The 21,111-nt window shown below is 39.6% G+C and overlaps 1 protein-coding gene across 1 annotated transcript in view; it reads left to right on the top strand.

Annotated features, from left to right (window-relative positions):
- The first annotated feature begins 9,376 nt into the window (after positions 1-9,376).
- Positions 9,377-21,111, top strand: part of cnksr1 (connector enhancer of kinase suppressor of Ras 1) — a 30,844-nt gene continuing 19,109 nt past the window's right edge. The window contains exons 1-4 of the mRNA XM_030786817.1: positions 9,377-9,428; positions 11,347-11,504; positions 12,977-13,179; positions 14,085-14,169. Of these exons, the coding sequence (XP_030642677.1) occupies positions 9,377-9,428; positions 11,347-11,504; positions 12,977-13,179; positions 14,085-14,169 (498 nt within the window). The remainder of the gene's footprint in view (positions 9,429-11,346; positions 11,505-12,976; positions 13,180-14,084; positions 14,170-21,111) is intronic.

The following is a 21,111-nucleotide window of genomic DNA, read 5'->3' on the forward strand; positions in this document are numbered from 1 at the left end:
GAAGGATGAAACAGTAACATATTATGTGTTATGTACACATAACATTTGAAGGAATTAATTAACATCTGGAGTCTTGAGAATACTTAATGAAGTCACAAGAGACTCCAATATTCATTACTGTTGGCAACAACAAAACGTTACTGACAAAAGGGGAAAACAGCCACATGTAAAAAGAGATGTTTCATTACAAAAACAAACTAAAGGTTTATGTTTATTTTATGTCCCAGCAGACATTAAGCTACTGTCACACGTGTGTATTGAAAGTCGCTGGATAAAAGATAAGAATTTGACAGCTAACTCCAGCTATCTGTCACAGTCTGCTGAGAACTGGGAACTCACAAATAGAAAATGTAGAGCCCAGTACAGTGCCTGAAGCCAACAAATGCGGGGAGGGATGTAGGAGACAGGTGAAAGGCGGAGTGGATGAGAAGAGGAGGTATAGCTGTCACATCAGAGCAATGAGTGACCTCAGTGCTGGATCTTTATCAATAATACCTTCTTCTGTTTCAAAACAGCTCACTCAGTGTGACAGGTCAAGCCAAAAACACACAGCTCACACACTGTCATCTGATATTCTGTCAGAGTAGTGGAACATTCAGCATGTCTGTTTACACAGGAGACAAAGAGAGACTGAATGTGTTTACTGAGAGCAAAATCAACACCTTATGAGTGACACACAGCAGCTGACAAAAGTATTCTCTTCTTGGAACAAAATATACAATAGCAATAACCCATCAGGCAGATAAGAATTGTAAACCAGTATAGATCTAGTCCCAAGCTGTCACTTACAAAAAGCATGAGCAGCTTCAAGGTTAATGATCTCATTTCTGTTCTGAGATCTCAAACAACCATGAACCTACGATTTCAAATCATCAAATTACCAAACTTCCTTCGTTCAGAGCATTTCCTGGAACTTAAGATTTCAATCATTCAACGAAAACAAAATATAAATTGCAATCCTTTGGTTTGGGGGGGGGGGGGGGGGGGGGGGGGGGGTCAATATTTCAGTAGAATCTGTTAAAAGGGTCTGTGGCCTTAGATATGTCTGTAAATCAGTGCAGAGTCATACAGAATCTCCTCACTGGCAGAAAACACATACACACACACAGCACAGAGCGTGAGAAAGACAAACCATGCACGAATGCACTGACACTGTGTCTCCAAGCCTCCGGCAAAACTGTGACTTTTTCCAGTCTGAAACCTAACAAATATAATTAGTCATATTCCATGCCAAATAATGAGTGTCTCTTCTAAGTCAGTCAGTAGTCAATCCAATCTTTCCTCTTTACATGGAGGGTTTTACCACACTCATGTCTACAGGATATATTCTCTCTGTCAGTAATCTATTCTCAAATCAGATTAGTACAACCACTATTGGATATAAAATGAACCAGCAAGTACAGAGAGGGGTTACTTTATCATGAGAGGGATTAGATTCAAATGAATTAGACTAATCTAAACAACAAATAGAGGGTGTAAAGACTGGTATCAAACGAACTCATTAAAGACTGCAATGCAGTCTTAAAAATTCACAAGCATCATCACACTCATCCACATAACAGACTAACTCAGCGTCCAAACTGTGAGATGTTCACAGCACATACAAACAGCACTCAAAACTGTTTTGATTTGTGTTGGACTGATAATTTGCATTATGGATTATTATTCAATTAGGGGTAGGACAAAAAAGGTTTAGAACCTCAAAACCTGATGCCTTGGTGTTAATATCAATGAACGAGATAGAAGAGACGAGCTCTCAAAAGATGTCAACAAGAGAGGGCCGCCCAGTGCAACTCCTACCATAAAGTCACTCGTTTGACTTCTGCATTGAAAGTGACTCCAATGACTTAACTTGTCGTCCGTGATTCGTCTGTATGCTGCGATTCGTTAAGAGCTCCACAAACACCGGCGCCATGGTTACAAAACATCTCACCTTCAGATATATCTATCTTTACTGAGACCTGAACTTGTTAATTAACAGATTGTGGAGTTGGTTGATTCAATGAAAAACAAACATTCCACCACTTTACAGCAAGTTACTGACGCCATGAGCGGTTGTGACTGATGTATTATCTCTAATGGCCCCAACTCTGCGCTAGTTATCAAATTTATTTGTTTTAACCGAAGTGGAAATAAGTTACAACACTCCAGTCAAAATACTGGGTGCTCCTCAAACATGCCCATGCACAAGAGGAAACAGCCTTTCGGTTCTTCCAATGCTCACGCATTTACGGTCAGTTCATATTAACAGTATGATGTCACCACCTGTGTCCTCCTTACCTCCGTCTCCAGCTGGACTAGCTCCATTTTGGGCCAGGGTTCTGCAAGTTGTGCAAGTGGCATTTTGCACGCTCTTCGTTATCCTCACAACTGCCGAAATTCAATGTGGGTTTGGGCAAAATCTAAGGGTTTAAAACCGCTGCAGAGGGTGCGTGTATCCACCTCCGTGATAAAATTAACCCGAGATGAAATGTCGACCACTTTATGTTACTTTACTATGATGCAGACTTGACGCGCATTGCCGCACCGAGGACCTTTAAGGTATATAAATATAGTTCTCTAACAAATTACGTCGACAAATTCTCTTCTCAATGGAGTATTTAAGGAAACCAGTTGTCAGGTCTTCGAAGTAAATTAACTCGACCTCTTCAGTGATCAAAGATTTAGAAGAAAATACAAAGCTAAAATATGTATCTGTCAGAGTGTATCTGTGTCCGGTCTTCTAGTTCCCTCTGAAGGCAATGTGAGCGTATTTCCTAATGGAAAGAATTGTCCTTTGATGCAGTAAATCGCGTTAGCTAAACCACAGTCTTTCTTCAGAAACCTACGTTCTTCAAAAACTGCGTGGTGGAACGGTGACCCTGGACCGTCCGTTTACGAACCGAATGTGCCGTCTCTTGAATGTAGCGTAAAAGCGCATGAGCTCAAGCTTGTTATTGGCAGCCACCCGATAGTGCTTGGCCAGCCCATTTCTGATCTAGCCAGAGGTCTCTTCGACGCCCTCCTCAGCACATCCGTTGCACTTGCATCTTGTTATTTCATTTATAAAACTCGAATTTCACAATGTGGTGTACAGCAGTCTGCAATAACTGTGAATTTTCGTATTTACGAAGACATGCATTTACATACATAGAACTTTTTTGTTCCGTGTTTATTTATATTTCAAAATGAAGGAAAAATCAGTAATTTGTTCAAATTCAGCATCTATCCATATATTATACTGTATATTTGAGTCAGTGTGGTGTTCCATCTGCCTCATCCGTTTAAGGGTATTATTTAGGGAGATAGTTGTAATCACATAAAATGCTACAAATCCCTCTTTATAACTTGTTCCCATAAATTAAAACTCTATACAGAACACTTTAAATATTAATGGCATCTTAATACCAAAAATCTATCCCTCTGCAAAGATGAGCTCTTTCTCCTCCAGTGACAGCCTTAAGAGGCAGTGATGTCTGACTGTGGTAACTTAAGCCTTAAGAGGCAGTGATGTCTGACTGTGGTAACTTAAGCCTTAAGAGGCAGTGATGTCTGACTGTGGTAACTTATAAGTAAAAGAGGCTTGCTGAAAGTAATGGCTAATATAATGCAAATAATAAAAAGAGAAGAAAGGGCTTTAACAAAACCATACAGTTTTAACAAGACCACGGAGCTAGTTTAAGCCTCTGTTGTTTCATAAGTAAGGCTTGTTTATAAAGTAAATGACAGCTGAGATATAACTGAAAATAAATGTCTTCCACAGACCACACGTCAGTTTCCCTTGGTTTATGTAAGCCATGACATTTCTGCATAAAAATGCTAATTTATTTCATAACGATACTTGTACCAAGGCTGAAGCCTTGGACAAAAGCTAGATAGGATCAAATGGGTATATTGGCAGAAATGAGAAAACAGTCGCATTACATCACTATAATCTCAAATACTTTAATATCAGTGGAATGCATTCAATAACCTTGGTCATGATCCAAAAATCCTCTCTCATTTAAGCTTCCCATAAGATGAAACATAACTTTTATGACATCATTCAACAGAGTCTAAGATTTGATTCTGAGTATTGACCAGTAATACCTCTGGTTCTCTTCTATACATGCTACATAGGGATCTTCAAAGACTAATTGCATATTGACATAGAAGCCTCATCATAAATTACTTTGACTTTTCAGCTGATTCAAGATCTCTCCGTCTGCCCTATACAAGCTGGCTAGACTCCCAGAGCTAGCTCACAGTATGAAGGATATTTATGATACATATACTGTAATTTGTCTATCAGAACAATTATGTACATTTTGCCCTTGAACGTCACATGACAGAGTGTTAGTAAATGTCAGTTGTGTTGGTAAATGTCACTATCCTTACGTATAGAGTGGGGAGGCTGCTTCACGTCATAAAATAATGGGATGGAGCTTCTCTTACATGGAGAAAAAATTCAGATTGGGGAAAAAGCCTTGGCATTCTGTTTGATACTGACAGTATTTCTTCAGTTCCTCAGTTTGGATTCTATCTGGAGTACTGCATATTTATTTATCTGAATGTTCAAAACTCTGTGTCAAAAACCCCCCCAGAACTCAACCTTGACAGGCAGAGCACATTCAGTTGAAACCACTGATGCATAGACATTAAATTCTGGCTTCAGTGTGAAATTATGCAGTGCTGTTAACTGAAGATTGCTTCCTCTCAATTAAGAAATATCTGCTTACAGTCTGTGTACTGGTGATTCATGTGTTGTAGCAAGTGCGTTACGCCTTTGGTTTGAATCTAGGTTATACCCATCATAAAGCAGTACTTAAGCCTTGCTGGACTGATGACCACACCTCTCAGCAACTGAGGGAGTATGTTAAAGGGCAAGGAAGTCTAGTTCTCAGAGTCTGCAAACCTGTAAGCTAAAGCAAAATAAATCGATTTACTTACCCGTGAAAAATTCTATGACTCACAGCACTGATGGGATTTGGATATGTTAGCGCCACCTAGGGGGACAACCATCTATCTAACACAGGGCTATAATCACTCTGTCTTTATCTCTTGATTCATTTTAGGTTGTCATTTGTGGAGCTAGCTGTCTCTTGTGCATGGTTTGTCCTGCCCTCAGAATGACTTTGCAGATCTCATTTAAGAAATGACTATTCATCACCTTCTCTAAGCTGCAGAACAACTAGGACTCTCCATATTTTCTGCTTTCTGATTTTCCTGCTGTGAGAGCACAAAATCAAGCTACACCTTACTCTTCATAAGGTGTAACTGACATATTTTGGAGGAATATTTGAAAGGTATCTCTATCTAAACTAATGCTTTTGACCAAATGATTTAGTAAATACCAAGCAGCAAATGCAGCAATTGGGGTTCCCAGGTTTGTCCCAGGACAGTCAAATGGATTCTCCCAGGAGAATCCATTTGACTGTCTCAGAGTGTTTGAGGAATAGTCTGGGGAGTGGAAGGTTATAATATGATGCTGCTCTGCCAAGTCATTTCCCATTGTTAGCACCAGCAACCACATAAAAACCCCACCACTCACCCCCATCTCATAAGGAAGATGATAGGAAATTCATCTAAGCCAATGAAAATTGGAGCCATACACATACACACACACACGCACACACACACAAACGTGGGCACGCGCCCTAAATGATTGAATGGATCTTCAGTGATGGGGAGGTAGATGTGCTGAACTATGTGAAAGCCCCCAGATTTACACTGACACAGAGTAGGAGAGAGATGGAGAGAGCGCTGACACCTCTGTGGCTGAAGCTGCAATGGCAGGATTGAGTCACATAGTAACCACTCAGCAATTACTCAGGGAGAGCCGCAGGCTGACAACCATAATTTAGCTTTATTTCCAATTTGTGCAGAAGATGACGGGGTGGGTTGGGGTGGGGGAGTTAGGGACGAGGGAGGCTCATCTGAACTTCAACAGCATCTTCATGGTTTGGAGATGCTGTTACAACTGTAGTTGTGAGATGGGGTTACATGTTTCATATACAAGATTTGCAAAAATAAGCCTATGTGGACGCATATAAATGTATGTGAAAATATAGTATTTACAGTATTGAAGCCGAGACTGTGGGTCTGTGTGCAGGAGATAAACCTTTTTCTTCCTATGTGATAGAAGCATTCATCACAGACAACTTTGCTCTTATGCCTCCATTCATAAGAGCAAAATCGGAATCTGAGAGATTCCTGTGCTACTGCCATGTCCCAGTACTGTTCCACACTGGTACACCATGACAATATTTCTGCCAATCTCAGACAACCACTATTTTCCCTCTTAAATAGATCATGTTGATGGAGAATCATTGTTTAATGACTAACCTTTGTGTAATGAACTGATGCAACAGGAGTACAAGTGAATGCAAACTCTGTAAAAAAAGATTTAAAAAATCTATAAAAGCACACTATGGGTGATACATCAAGGGCTACTTAATGTAATAAACACCTAAAAACAGTCAAAGGCAACACTGTTTTGAACTACTACACCTGTCTAAGTCAACTGTGGTGAAGTCTCAACCAAGAAAGATTATAGGGTATTAAAATCTTCAAAATGAACTTCAAACACAGACAAAACCAACACAGGTAATAAAAAACACTTTTGAGTTAATTATCCAGTTGAAATTAGTGGCTTTCTGAAACACTGTGGGGGAAAAATGCTTGAGATGATGTGAAAGTGAATCACGTTACACATTGGATGTTGTGCTGGGCAGGTGTCAGAGATCTTTTAATGGTTTCTGTCAGGAGAGAGAATTAATTACCCAGTGAGTGGCACAGAAGCATAATTAGCCTGCTGTGCTACAGCCCACACTGAAGAACAATAAAAAGGGAAGACAACATGAAAAATCCACCACAGCAGATTGCCAGTCACTACAAGGAGGAATTAAACATAAGCTTAAGGTAAACATTAAAAGCCTAACATGCATTGGAATTTAAATTTCCCCTTAAGTTTTTTTTTTCAAGAGAGATTTTGTTGACTGCATGGATGAAACACTAAATCATGAATGAGTTATGGCTGTCCATTCAGACGTGAAGCGTTAAAACTATTTATCATTAATCCTCCTCTCACCTCTCCAGTACGCATGTTCAGACAAGTGAAGGAACGGCTGGTATTCTGACTGTTCCCTCAACTGCACTGTAGCCTAAACTCCTTTTATCAGCATTGAGTAAGTGCCTGGCAAATCTGTAGGGAACATAGACAATATTGGAACGTAGGTTTAGAATAGTGTAGGTGGTTGTTGCAAAATGTCCTTTAAAGGAATGATCCATCCATTTGTCATCTTTTCACTGTCATGTTCATATCTTAAATTAGGGTTTTGATGTATTTCAAGTGAGTGTTGATGTTTAAAATGGTACCCTTAAGTCCAAAACAATGAAAGTATTTATAAGTATAGAATTAGAATAGAAGGATAGAATAGAAAGAATAGAATTGGAACAAGCCTCATACACTGACCTGGTTTCCAGCTATAGGGAGGCTAAAATTAGCCCCTTGAAACATAGTTATAAAAGTAAGTGAAATATGTCAAAACCTTAGGCCATAGAGCAATAACAGCACTGAAAAGACCAAAAACTGTCAAATCTTTTATATCAGTTATTGAAATGATAACAAGCAGAAAATGTTGCTCATCTTTTTCAAAACAGGTACTCTTTCTACATGTCGTCTCACTACATCAGTGAATGCTTTCCTCTTTAAATATTACTTCCCCTCCAACATCCATATTCTCTACTGCTGTTGATTGGTCTGCCAATACCTAAATATATGGCTTAATATTACCCATCAACAAAATGCCGCAAAGGTCAGAGAATAATCACATAAGAGAGCACTATATCAGCCTGTCTTGGCTGCAGCCAAATGCAGATGATGTCATATTCTGACAAAAAAAATCCTACTTAAAGTGATCAGGCTCCATTGGTTTGCTCTGAGTCTCACCGGTTTGGAATGGCAAGACCAGCACTAAAGACAGTCATTGACAACCTTGGACCAATTAGACTTATAGACCGCCCTGAGCTAATCAATGCTGACCTTCTGCCAGTTAAGCTTTAAGGAGCGAGTTAAACTGGTTTAATACTGGTGTTACTGGTCCAGGATAAGTGGTGTTGAAAACAAGGGCTGATCACCAGTTTCATCATCCTAAATCTATTGTGCAATAATGCTAAACATGTGATTTTTTAAAAAACTTTTTAAGTAAATGTGTGACTTGAATAACAATTACGACATCAACATCATTGTATTTGATTTCACTGTTACATTATACCCTCATCTCTGCAATGCTGTCATCTCTCTACACAATAGAGGGCGCTAGATTTCAGCATGCAGTGTCCAGTGACTGCATGTCCTCGACACATTCAGGGACCGCTTTCATGTCTGTCATGCTAATAATGTCATACTGCCCATTAACTTGCAACAGCTGTGATGATATAGAGGAACATGAATGTTAAATTTCACCACCCCCCCAAACCAACACACACAAACACACACTCTCTCTTTCTCATACACACACACACACACACACATTAGCTCCACCGTGGTGAAGACATGATCCTTTATTTATGATGTCAGAGTTGATGTCAAATCGTTTCCCTTTTGCTTCAGGTTCAGGAGATCAGCCTCCTTAATTGAAAATCACAATAGAGCCTCACTGAGAAATTCTCAATGTATCAACTCTATTTTCTGGAGTGACTTTGAAGTTAGAGGTGAAATAGAATATACCCCAGGTTTGACATCACAATGACATGGATGTGTTGTGGAGTCTGTAAGAATCTGTGCAAACTTTATTGGCTAAGTTCAAAGCATGCAGCCCAAAGCTGACCTGGGGAAATGGATAGATAATTATTACCAAACAAATAACAACAGTCCATCAGTCCTGTGTCCTATGATTCTCAAACTATTTTGAAAGTTCCTAGAAATGATAAGATCTCAATTTGAGGTGTGTGTGTGGGGCGGGCGAGGGGGGGGGGGCGTTAATCTGGACAAAACAAAAATACTCACAGTTATGAAACATACTAATTATTATATAAAGGGGAATTACTCTCGAGAACAATACCGTAAAGGAAACGGTCTAATAGGATTAGTCTGGCCATAGCAGAAATCGCGGAGTCTCGCCCGAAGGCAGCTCGAAACTGTGTGGAAAACTGAGGACATGAAATAGTATTTGTAGACTATACCACTCCCTGCGCTCTGGAGTTTTTTCACATTGAGAAATATGCAACAGTAGGCAATGTTGGTCGGAATCACGAGCTGAGATCAACATCGCGCTCTATTGGTTCAACATGCAGATTTTTTACCTGTATGTGGGAGTGCCCTCCACTAGGATGAAGTTTCCCTTCATTTGATGGTCGGGACAGGTCGGCGAACAATCCTAGTGGGAATTGAGCAAGCGTTCCCAGGACTCCAATCATGGAGCCTATAACGTCTTGGAGTGCGGAAAGAGTGAGCGGGTGGCTCAAAGGTAAATAGTGGTGCTTTCGGCAACCTGCGAAGAAGTTTCTTTCAGTTAACTCGAAGATAGCTGTATAAACAGAGGCAGCATAAATCCCTTTGGAAGGGAAGGTGAACATGGAATGAGGAAGTGCCAGTGAGGCCATTGCTTAGCACTCGCACGGACTTTCTTCAAGGACTACAGTGAAAAGACGATATAGATATTTACGTTGTGTTTGTATGTTTCTTGTCGAGTTTCGCTTTTATTTGTTAAAAGCGGTATATAGAGATAACGCTACGCAGTCTTCCACGGTCCTCAATATCTTTCATAACTTTACGCGCTGTCAGTCTCAACGAGTAGTAACTAGTCCAGATTACGCACTCTTCGGTACTTATGCCCTCAAGATGATTTCTGTCCTGTTTTCTGTTCTCATGTGTTGCCCGTTATTTGTTAAAATGCTCTGTCGCTTTCAAGCGTGCAGACTTTTCTGTGTCATCAAATCACAGTTTCGATTTGAGAGGCTAAAAATGCTCCTATAGCTGTAGGTGGACTCAAAATGAAGTTTAACATGATAAAATAACGACAGCTATCACAAGGCCGAGGAGCAGTTTAGTATCGCGGAGAAGTTTCATAAACTAGCTCTAGTTTCCAAACTAGAAAACATTGACACATTTACCTGTACTAACCTGAGCAATTGCTCTACCTCCTTGCTTAACGCTACACAGACTTGTTTGATTTTCGCTCGACAAGTAGGGATTTCCAAAAATCTCTGCATTTTAGAATCACATTGATTTTTTTGCCGGAAGAACTAGTTTGTTTGGATGCAAAAACACCTGTGAAAGAGTCGCCAGTAGGGAAGGGATTATATCATTTCAGTGCAATCCACACGTATTTTATGGAGGGGTTTGATTTGTTTTGTTTTAGCTTATTACTTTCCAACCGTGTTGCGTGTTAAGTAATCCACACGTATTTTTCATATAGAGCTTTGATTATTTTGTTAGCTGTATGGCTGTCTGAAAAATGGAATACAGTTTTATATCTTTAAATACTTTAATGGGGCTTTTTGAGATAATAAAGCTTTTTATTTTAATTTAATTTTTTTTACTGAAGCTTGTAATAGGTGCTGTCTAAAATCTGTTTTTCACCACCTGTCTCGTTGTAGACAGAGGCTGAGTGTACAGAAAAAGAGAATAGGTGTAAAATTAAGCACAGGATGTATTTTGACATGGATTTGCGATCTCAGACGGGTGCATACCTCTAGTCTATTGTAAACTCATCAGCTGTAAGTACATTGCTCAGACGTCAAACCACGTCCTGTCATTGTGAAGCACTGTGGCCTGGTGTGAATATGTGTTACGGTGGCGGAAGGCTATTTTTGAGTCCTGAGTGTTGACTTGTAGCTGGTATAGAAAATTGGAATTGCTTATTTACACTGGTCACGAGTTTGTCTGAGTCACTGAGGTACTGTATTTTTCTCAAGTGACTCTTGATTGTATTTTGACTAGCTGCCCCCCCCCCCCCCCCCCCCCCAAAGCTGGTGGCATTGGGGCATTTGTTATACAAACACCAGGGGTTATGATCTAATGTAGTCAGTTCACATATTCAGTACAGAGACCACTGGTCTTTGAAGTCACTATCATCTCCCATTTCACAGTTACAGGTTTCATGGAATGATAACGCCATACTCACATTTCATAACCATATGTCAGAACTCTGATGAATTAGTGGTTACCGGTGCACCTTATTGGTATTAATATTTATTGATTCTTACATTAATCTATATTCGCTCTGCCATGGTTGAAAACTATTTTACCTGTTTACCTTGCATTACAAAACAATGACCACTTTGCATTCATGACTGTTATAATGTATGGAGGGGAACAAAATCCTGGATGCTGATGTGCTTTTGTGTGAATGTGTGTGTGTGTGTGTGTGTGTGTGTGTTCAGGTCTGGATGCCCCTCTGCAGCAGTACCCTTTTGAAGAGTGGCAGCTCTCTGGAATGGATTTACTGCAGCTCTCCTCTCAGGATCTGGAGCGACTGGGCGTGCGCAAGATTGGCCATCAGGAGCTTATTCTTGAGGCTGTGGAGAAACTGTGTGCCCTGGTAAGGATTTGACATCAGTGTGTGTGCGCATGAGTGTGTGTGTGTGTATTTCTGTCCTCTTGCTTAAGTATTGGAGTCTTTGTGCTGTAAGAGTACTTGTGTTTGTGTGTGTGTGTGTGTGTGCGCGCGCACGCGTATGTTTGTGTGTGTGTGTGTGTGTGCGCGCGTATGTTTGTGTGTGTGTGTGTGCGCGCATGCGCGCGTATGTTTGTGTGTGTGTGTGCTGATCTGTTTCATTGTTTTTTCTGCAAATGTGTTTCTGGAAGGGGATTTGTTTATGGAAAACTAGATCAGATTCTAGATGATCAAAAGATCTTGAAGGCTTGAATGGTGTTTCTTTGCGGTAGTCCTTTGTACTTCTGTACAATTGTTGGCTCTCAGCTCTCTGGCCAGAATATCTGTATGTGTCTGCAAGCATGAGTCACTTCTGGAGAACTCTCATTCTCAGAGGCAATGGAATTTCTGTATGTTTGTAAAACAAAGCTAGTTTCAGAGTCATGTTGGGTCTCCTTGGTCAAAACAGTGTCTGGTTTATTTTGGTATATTGTGTGATAACATTGCTTAAATATTCCCTGTTTTTCAGTACCATTCAGTGATGACAGGGGTTAGTGTTTACTGTAAAGCTCACTTTAACTGAGAGCTTTAACTGCCATTCTGTTGATAAGAGTAATGACCAAATAATATGTTCATTTAAATGTTTATAAACTTGTACTTAATTTTCTCTTCTTCGTCTTCTCACAATCAGTGTGCTTTTGTTTGGTTGTTAAACTTACGTTTATATCTACCAGGTTTACATATTCTTTACCATTTAGTACTTACAGGAAGACTGCCAGAATCAGACTCTGCCAGGTCTCTCTGTCAGTGCTGTAACTTCCCATGTCAGGTGAAAGCTAATTCTTTTGATCTAACTGGTTGCTGTGGGAAAAAAAAAAGAAAAACAAAATGCCAAAGCACATTTTTCCCCCATGACTTCGTCATGTTGTTGATCCTTTGGCAGAAATCAACCTAAGTTTACTGAATATGTGGTAAAGCGCTGGTTGTGGTCTGATAGGTCTTTACATCACTAGATTTAGGTAATCCTTCTTGTGTGTATGTGTGTGTGTGCGTGTGTGTGTGTGCGTGTGTGTGTGTGTTTACACATTATGACTCAGATCCATATTTTTCTTTCACTTTGTAAGCTTTGGAAAATATCATACCTAAGACAGCACTGCTGGACTGTTCTCAAGCAATTACTACTCTCTTAAAATGTCACAGTACTGGAGCTCAGAGAACCATGTATCTTACTGTGTAAGAATAACATAAAACTATTTTAATCTCCTACAATTTACATCATTTTACTAGCATGATATACACTCAGTTGTCAGTCCATAGTAAAACAACAGTGAAGCAAATAAGTCATCCCAACACCAATTACCATATCTGGTTAGAATGTTATTGTCTGTATTTGTCTCACCTCTCATGTGTACGTGCAGACGTACGGTATGGGCGGGGAGAATCTGCGCAGCCTGACGGAGAAGCTGCAGGCAGTCGCCCGCTCCCTGCAGATGGGCATTCAGAGCCACTGGAGAGTGAACACTTATGACGGCCAAAGTGCCACCAAACTGCCAGCCAAGGTGTTACAGGCCGTGCTTGAGCTTATCACAGCAGCAAAGGGGCTTTTCTCTCTACTGAACAGGTAAGACATGTGTTGCAAGCCTTACCATACACGTGCTGTGATTAGCTCTGAGGTTACGGGACAGTGCTAGTTTGCAGATATAGTGGGGAATGATTTAATGGTGCGTGCATGTTTGTAAAACAGACACCATGAGTAGGCGATGTAAGAGTTTGCTGGGCTGTGATAAGGTGATGTGTCTGTGTGTAACTGCGCATCATTAGACATTTCATTGTAAAGTTAAATATTGTATCTCATGTATGTCACTCATGGCAAGTGTATAGAGTGCATTATTAAGACCATAAGAAACCACACTCTCTTTCTGCATCTTCCCCTCAGTGATACTAAGTATTCATTTCAAATGAATTACAGGAATTCTTAAAATAATGTCAATCCTGAAATGTGCTTTTTGAAATGATAACCAGAGAGAGAATATTTAAAGAGTGTTAGGGCACAGCTGATCGTTCAAGATTCATATTTGACCTAGAAATGGAGTGGCCTGACCCAGGAGGGATTTTATCAGCAGAGAGATTTACATGTTTACCCTTCTTTTTAAGACATACACTTACCTGTTTGTGTCAAGTTGAACCGACCAACAAGGACGTTTTCAGTGCTGATAACCATCTTTTTCTTGTGCTTTTCTCTTTCTCATACACACACGCTCTCATATACACACACACTCTTATATACACACACACTCACACACACACACACACACACACACACACACACACACACACACACACTCACACACACTCCATGTCTCTTTCCACCTCTCACACAAACTAGTGTGATTTTGTCGCATAATTTATCTTGTCTGATTACTGTATTTTTTTGCAATGCAGTTTCAAATCATTGTCAAAGCCGTTACTTTTGTAAATAAATTCTCATCCTCCAGCTTGACACAACGTGTCTTTTTATTGGGACAGGTACCAGTATGCCCAGCTGAATGGCTGCACAGCCAGCAGAAACATCATAACCCTCTGTCAAGACCTGGGTACCACTGTACACAAGGTCAGTCTGAACTCCTCCAATGAAATGCTTTCAAATTTCAAAACTGGGGACAAATGAACTGCAGAAACACTACAGGTAGTTTTTAAGACTCGCAAAAAGTGCATTCAGCTAACATGCCAATATGTGTGTTATGTGGATTTCTATTTTAAATACAGAGTAGACAACATTTGGCCTAATCTTTGTCTCAGAATTATTATCATCACTTTTCAGGCGAGAAAACTCTCTGCACATTTTTTCCACAGAAAGGCTGTACTTAAGAATCCATTATGCCTCTCCTTTATTTCTGCCTCTAAAAAGGGTTTTGCTTGTTTGTTAATGCTCTGTGTTTGTATTTTTGGACTGCAATATCAGAACTTAAACAAAAACAGAGAGGGAGGTAATGTTACATAGTTGCTATTTCTGCTCCTTACACTGATAAATTTGTTAGAATAGAGAATATATTCACTGAGTTACAATTGTCATACATATTCTCTATATATGAGAAATGCAGTGAGGGTCGATTAAACTTGAAGCGAACTAGAAGTGAGCTAGAAAGACAGATTATTGAGTGAGACACATGTAGTACAGTGGAAAAGAGGAATAAGCAAGTTTTTTTTTTTCTGTGAGCACATGCCTTCTATTTCTTGCACACACACACACACACACACACACAAATACACACAGACCTCCATTGCATTGTGGTACACATTTATGTGTAAGAAACAATTTCACATCATATTTCACCATAGCTGAACTAGTAGACGTTATTTGTTTAGGAAGGGGCTTGACCAAAGGTAGAGAGTTTTTTGTTTTTTTTAATTTAGCCTAATATGTTTGTTATGTCAAAAATGTGGCCTCTGTCTGTTTTTTTCTGTAGAAGTAAAGCTAGAGGCAGGAGAAAGGGGTGGGTTTTTAAAGGGGGGGAGGGCTGGTCTAACTGGTTGTCTGTGAGCAGGTATTGATATGCTGTAATATCCTGGTAAGAGTGAGAGAGTGAAAGGCAGGGAGAGAGAGAAAAGCAAGCAGCAATCAAAGCGAACAAAAAGTAAGCGCACAAGGAAATAGGACAGCACGAGAAGAAGAACGCAAGTGTGGCAACAGCTAGAGAGAGAGAGAGAGAGAGAGAGAGAGAGAGGGGGGGAGAGAGAGAGAGAGAGAGAGAGAGAGAGAGAGAGAGAGGGAGAAGGAGAAGGAGAAGGAGGAGAAAGAGAGAGAGAGAGAGAGAGAGAGAGAGAGAGAGGGGGAGAGAGAGAGAGAGAGAGAGAGAGAGAGAGGGAGAAGGAGAAGGAGAAGGAGGAGAAAGAGAGAGTGGCTGAGTATACTGTAACTCATTTCTGTGCTGGGAGCAGAGAGGAGAGGAGTCCTCAGTCTAACAGCTAACTGCCGAGAGCTCTGTCAGCCCCTGGGCCTGGATGTTCAGTAGGTCCTGTACTTTTGTCTTTTCTATTCCTGATTAGCACTATCTACTTTGAGCGCTGTAACTGAAACTCATTTTCACAGTCTCTTACTGAAATTTACACACTCAAACACACATTTACTACAGATGCACTTTAGGACCTACTGAGAACCTTCCAACATCATCACAACTGATTAATTTTGTTTGCTAGAATGTTGATGTTGGCATGTGTGTTTACTTGTCAGCTGGCTTCAGTCTGTTTTATCACATACTGAAGCAATTTGTTTTGAGAAATATTTTATACATGATTTCAAACTTTCCATGCTTCGTCAGACAACCATGAGGCCCTGTATTTATATGAGTGTGTGTGTGCAAGAGTGCGCGCGTGTGTGCGTGTGTGCATGTGTGTTCGCGTGCACATCATTTCTGTGTTGATCTTCATAGGATTATATGTTATATTATGCTGTACACATGCTATCGAGTGATTTGTAATAGTTTACACTCGTAATAGTAACGCATAGTACAATTTAGGTAGAAGGCAAATCTCCCGACTCCACATACAAAGCAGTGAATAACAGAATTGTTGGTGCTGACGTGAGTAACATCCTCCGTCCCACTTAGTAAAAATTCATTGGCCAAGAGAGGAAGGAAAGTGTGGAAACGAATATGTGGAGGAGTCTCTGGGTAAATAACATTCTTTACGTAGGATGTCGATGCTTTCAGTTGCTCATGTGTCTCCCTTTTTCCTCTGTGTTTTTGTATAGAAAGTTACTCAGTAATAAGTGAGTTGTCGTTCATCACTTTTGTTCATTTAGTGCAGTTTTCGCTACCCAAGCTGATGACTCTTTTTTTCTTTAATTGCAGTCCATTGTTTGTTTGGTTCCTGTTTACGTTACAGGGTCCACCACATTTCGGTCTGTGCTCTGTTTTGTGCTTTTGCTCCATCAGAGTCCTCACTTCTCTGTTTTAGATTCTTCTAAACATTTTTCCCTTGCAATAAATGCATTAACACAAACGTAATGTTTGTGTAACCATGGTACAATAAATGAATTAATACAAACTTAATCTTTGGGTAACCATGTTACAGTAAATGAATTAATACAAACTTAATCTTTGGGTAACCGTGTTACAGTAAATGAATTAATACAAACTTGATCTTTGGGTAACCATGTTACAGTAAATGAATTAAAACAAACTTAATCTTTGGGTAACCATGTTACAATAAATGAATTAAAACAAACTTAATCTTTGGGTAACCATGTTACAATAAATGAATTAACACAAACTTAATCTTTGGGTAACCATGTTACAATAAATGAATTAACACAAACTTAATCTTTGGGTGACCGTGTTACAGTAAATGAATTAAAACAAACTTAATCTTTGGGTAACCATGTTACAATAAATGAATTAAAACAAACTTAATCTTTGGGTAACCATGTTACAATAAATGAATTAACACAAACTTAATCTTTGGGTAACCATGTTACAATAAATGAATTAACACAAACTTAATCTTTGGGTGACCGTGTTACAGTAAATGAATTAAAACAAACTTAATCTTTGGGTAACCATGTTACAATAAATGAATTAACACAAACTTAATCTTTGGGTAACCGTGTTACAATAAATGAATTAACACAAACTTAATCTTTGGGTAACTGTGTTACAGTAAATGAATTAACACAAACTTAATCTTTGGGTAACTGTGTTACAATAAATGAATTAACACAAACTTAATCTTTGGGTAACTGTGTTACAATAAATGAATTAACACAAACTTAATCTTTGGGTAACCGTGTTACAATAAATGAATTAACACAAACTTAATCTTTGGGTAACTGTGTTACAGTAAATGAATTAATGCAAACTTAATCTTTGGGTGACCGTGTTACAATAAATGAATTAAAACAAACTTGATCTTTGGGTGACCGTGTTACAGTAAATGAATTAATACAAACTTAATCTTTGGGTGACCGTGTTACAATAAATGAATTCATACAAACTTAATCTTTGGGTGACCGTGTTACAGTAAATGAATTAATGCAAACTTAATCTTTGGGTAACTGTGTTACAATAAATGAATTAATACAAACTTAATCTTTGGGTGACCGTGTTACAATAAATGAATTAAAACAAACTTAATCTTTGGGTGACCGTGTTACAGTAAATGAATTAATGCAAACTTAATCTTTGGGTGACCGTGTTACAATAAATAAATTAATACAAACTTAGTCTTTGGGTAGCTATGTGGCTTTAGTGTATGATGTAATCCTAGTGACATTTGTTGTGAAGTTCTCCATGTGCTTTGAGATACTGAGGTCAAAAGAAGGATATGAATGTCACAGGAATGGATATTGAGGGTAGAATGTGGCCAATGTGTGAGTCTGTCCTTTTGATATATAGATCTTTAGACTGGAATGTGCCTATTGCATGTGTCTGTATTGTTGAGACTCAGCTGTTTAACCGATTTCCGAGACAAGACTGAAAACTTAGCTTGGATCAAATTGCATTTTGATTATCATTCTGTGTACAATTTAGTCTTCAACTAGACCTCAGTTCAGCACTAGACAATTTAATCCAGAACTAGAGCATGAAGTCTGATTAACCTGGACATGCTGTGGCATTTTAGACTGTTTTTGTTGCTGCATGGACATGTTGTTTTTCCATGTTCCAAGTAACTTTATCGCTGCATAAAGAAGCCAGGGGGCTCTGAGATCAGCTGGGAATATGCCATTAGGGATAACAGAATTGTCCCATTGCTGGTTTGCATTTTAATCCTTCGAATGATCCTGTTTGTGTCAAGGTCTGTAATTTGGTGACTTCCATTTTCGGTAAATTAAATCATCACACGCCAGTTTTAATAAAGTTCAGACTGACTTAAAGGTCACATTGCTTAAATTGGATTGTGAAACTAGTTTTAGAAAAACAAGTCTTTCATGAAAAGGTATGGATGATCCTCTACAAGAATGAATCTAAACATTGCCATGTCATATTCAACACAGAAAAACATCTTCACTGAGTATTTAATTCACTGAACACCAGTTTAAAGAAACTCTTCCCCTGTTTGTGTGTGTCCCTGTATCAGGGGACATGTAGCCTCATCCTGTCACTCAGAATATATCATTTCACCAGTAGTCACAGTCCTAAAACCTAGGTTTGGTCTTCTCTCCCTCTCTCTTTTTCTTTTTTTCTCTCTCTCTCTCTCACACACACACACACACGCACGCACACACACACACACACACACACACACACACACACACACACACACACACACACACACTCAGTATACCCAGTTAGCTGAATACAAGCTTGTGTTTTTCTTGTAGAAGATAGCTGCTGGCATTGAATGGGAGAGCTCTGATAAGAGTTTTAATATCAACAGAGCTGGGCTGGGGAGTGTCCTATATCCCCCAGCTAAAACTCAATAGAAAAGAATGGAGAGTCTTCATAGCTCTCCATGTTGGTGTGTGTGTGTGTGTTGTTGTGTGTGTCTGTGTGTGTGTGTGGTTGTGTGCTGGTGCCCTGGAGGAGGTGTTGGAGAATAATCAGCTGTTAGCTTTTTCACTGCTGAAAAACTGGCTGAAATGCGAGAGAGAGAGAGAGAGAGAGAGAGAGAGAGAGAGAGAGAGAGAGAGATGTGGAAGAGAGGTCAGACAAAAACGGACTGAGTGTTAGATAAAAAAGAGTTATCTGTGTCAAGAGATTGAGACAGAGCTAGCGAGAGGAAGGGGGAGGGACGGTGGCAGAGTTGGTTGGAATGAAAGGGAGGTAGAGCGAGAGAGATTTTAGTGACATAGAGGGGACAGTGGGAAACACAGGACAGTCCAAGGTAACTGGGTACTTGACTAAAGAAAAAGTTGAATTTATCAAGGAAATCAACAAAACAGGTATGTGAGTTTAAGTAAATATAAGACTCATATCTTAAAACGTGAAAAATAATCTCTGATTGTTTATAAATACTCTGATGAGAGCATGGTCAGTTTCTCATTGCTGTTGACTCATTAATCAAAAACCAGTTCTGTGGTACAGAAACATGCCATCAAATAATTACTGTCCATACGCTTTACCATATTGTACTCCTTCAAAACCCTGCTGTATGCTGTAAGGTTGTGTGTCTTTTGGCATTGGGTGAAAGTTCGTTGGCTTGAATTGTGTGGTGTAGTGTGTCATGGCCTGTTAGTATGAATAAGAGTGCATCTCTAATCTCTACAGCTTTTCACTTTCTCCAATATAAATTTGCTGTTGAGTGGATGAGTCCACTGAAAAAAATGCCTTGTTGATGCCTGTTTCAGTAGTCAGCAGCTCTTTAGCCAAGGGTCCAGGTCTTAGTGAGTTAAATGGAAGTTCCTGTGTGACTTTGAATATAAATTCACCTGGAGTCTGATGCAGAAATGATTCTTTCACATCATCATTTAAAAAGGAATTACAATGTAGATGGAACAGCTGAGTAATAATTTCAGTCATGACCAATGTGCCTTGGGCCTTAGGATAGAGTATATGTTTCATTTCACTTCACTGATGAACATACTATCGTCAAGAGGAACGTAATGGTAAAGTCTACGCATGTAATTTGGAAACACCTCACACATTCTGAAAACGCTGCTTATTTTGTAGTCGACACTGAAATGTAAAGTTCTAGGAGGTTAAGCAGAGCTAACAGAGGTGAAGCATGCTGAGGTAAACACGCTGAAGCAGCATGTATACATATTAACCTTTCTTCTGAACTTTAGCAGTCACTGGAAGTCCCCTCCTACTAGTCTCACTGAATGTTACCCCTCTGGGGGAACATGTAAAAAGAAACACCCTGGGTCTTTCACACCGTCTTTTTTTAGCCGTCCCAAATCTGCTGAGAGCCCTGTGACATGCTAAGAGGAAACATGTTTCTCTAATGTATCATCATGCTATAATAAACACACAAATAAGCTAGACTGTTCAGGAGCCGAGGACTGCTAACATTTACAGTAAGAACACCAAGACTTATCCCATGCCTGTCTGGTAGCTTTTGCTTGTACTTAGCTTATGTCCAAGTTTGTTGGTGTTCAAGGCTGTGCAAGAGGGCAAGAGAGAAAGAGACAGAGAGTGTGTGTTTGAGAGGGTACACTAGAGATGGAAGTTGGGGAAACAACAATGTCGCTAACAGGCTAAATCAAGTCCTAGAAGGATAAAGTCTGGGTGCCATTTTGCCCTCGTCTCTTTATTAGGGACTGATCACTACCTGAGAAACCGCTGCGTGCTCTCCTCAGCTAATCACAGATGCCAGTGGTTGATTCAGATGAAAAGCAGCCGGACTTTAGGATATTTGTGTTCATATCTATTCACGGCCATGTGTATATCTCAAGGGAGTGTCAAAGGCATTGACTAATGTTGACTAATGTGAAGTCACATACACTGCGTGTTTGTATGCGTGTGTGTGTGTGTGTGTGTGTGTGTGTGTGTGTGTGTGTGAATGTGTGAATGAAAGAAAGGGAGACAATTCATCAGGACACCCCATGGCTTCTTGTGTATTGACAGTTTCCTCTGGTTGTGTTGCTGTTATGAATTTTCTCCTTTCATCTGTGCAA

Source organism: Chanos chanos, chromosome 10 (genome assembly GCF_902362185.1).
Source record: "Chanos chanos chromosome 10, fChaCha1.1, whole genome shotgun sequence".
Classification (NCBI taxonomy): domain Eukaryota; kingdom Metazoa; phylum Chordata; class Actinopteri; order Gonorynchiformes; family Chanidae; genus Chanos; species Chanos chanos.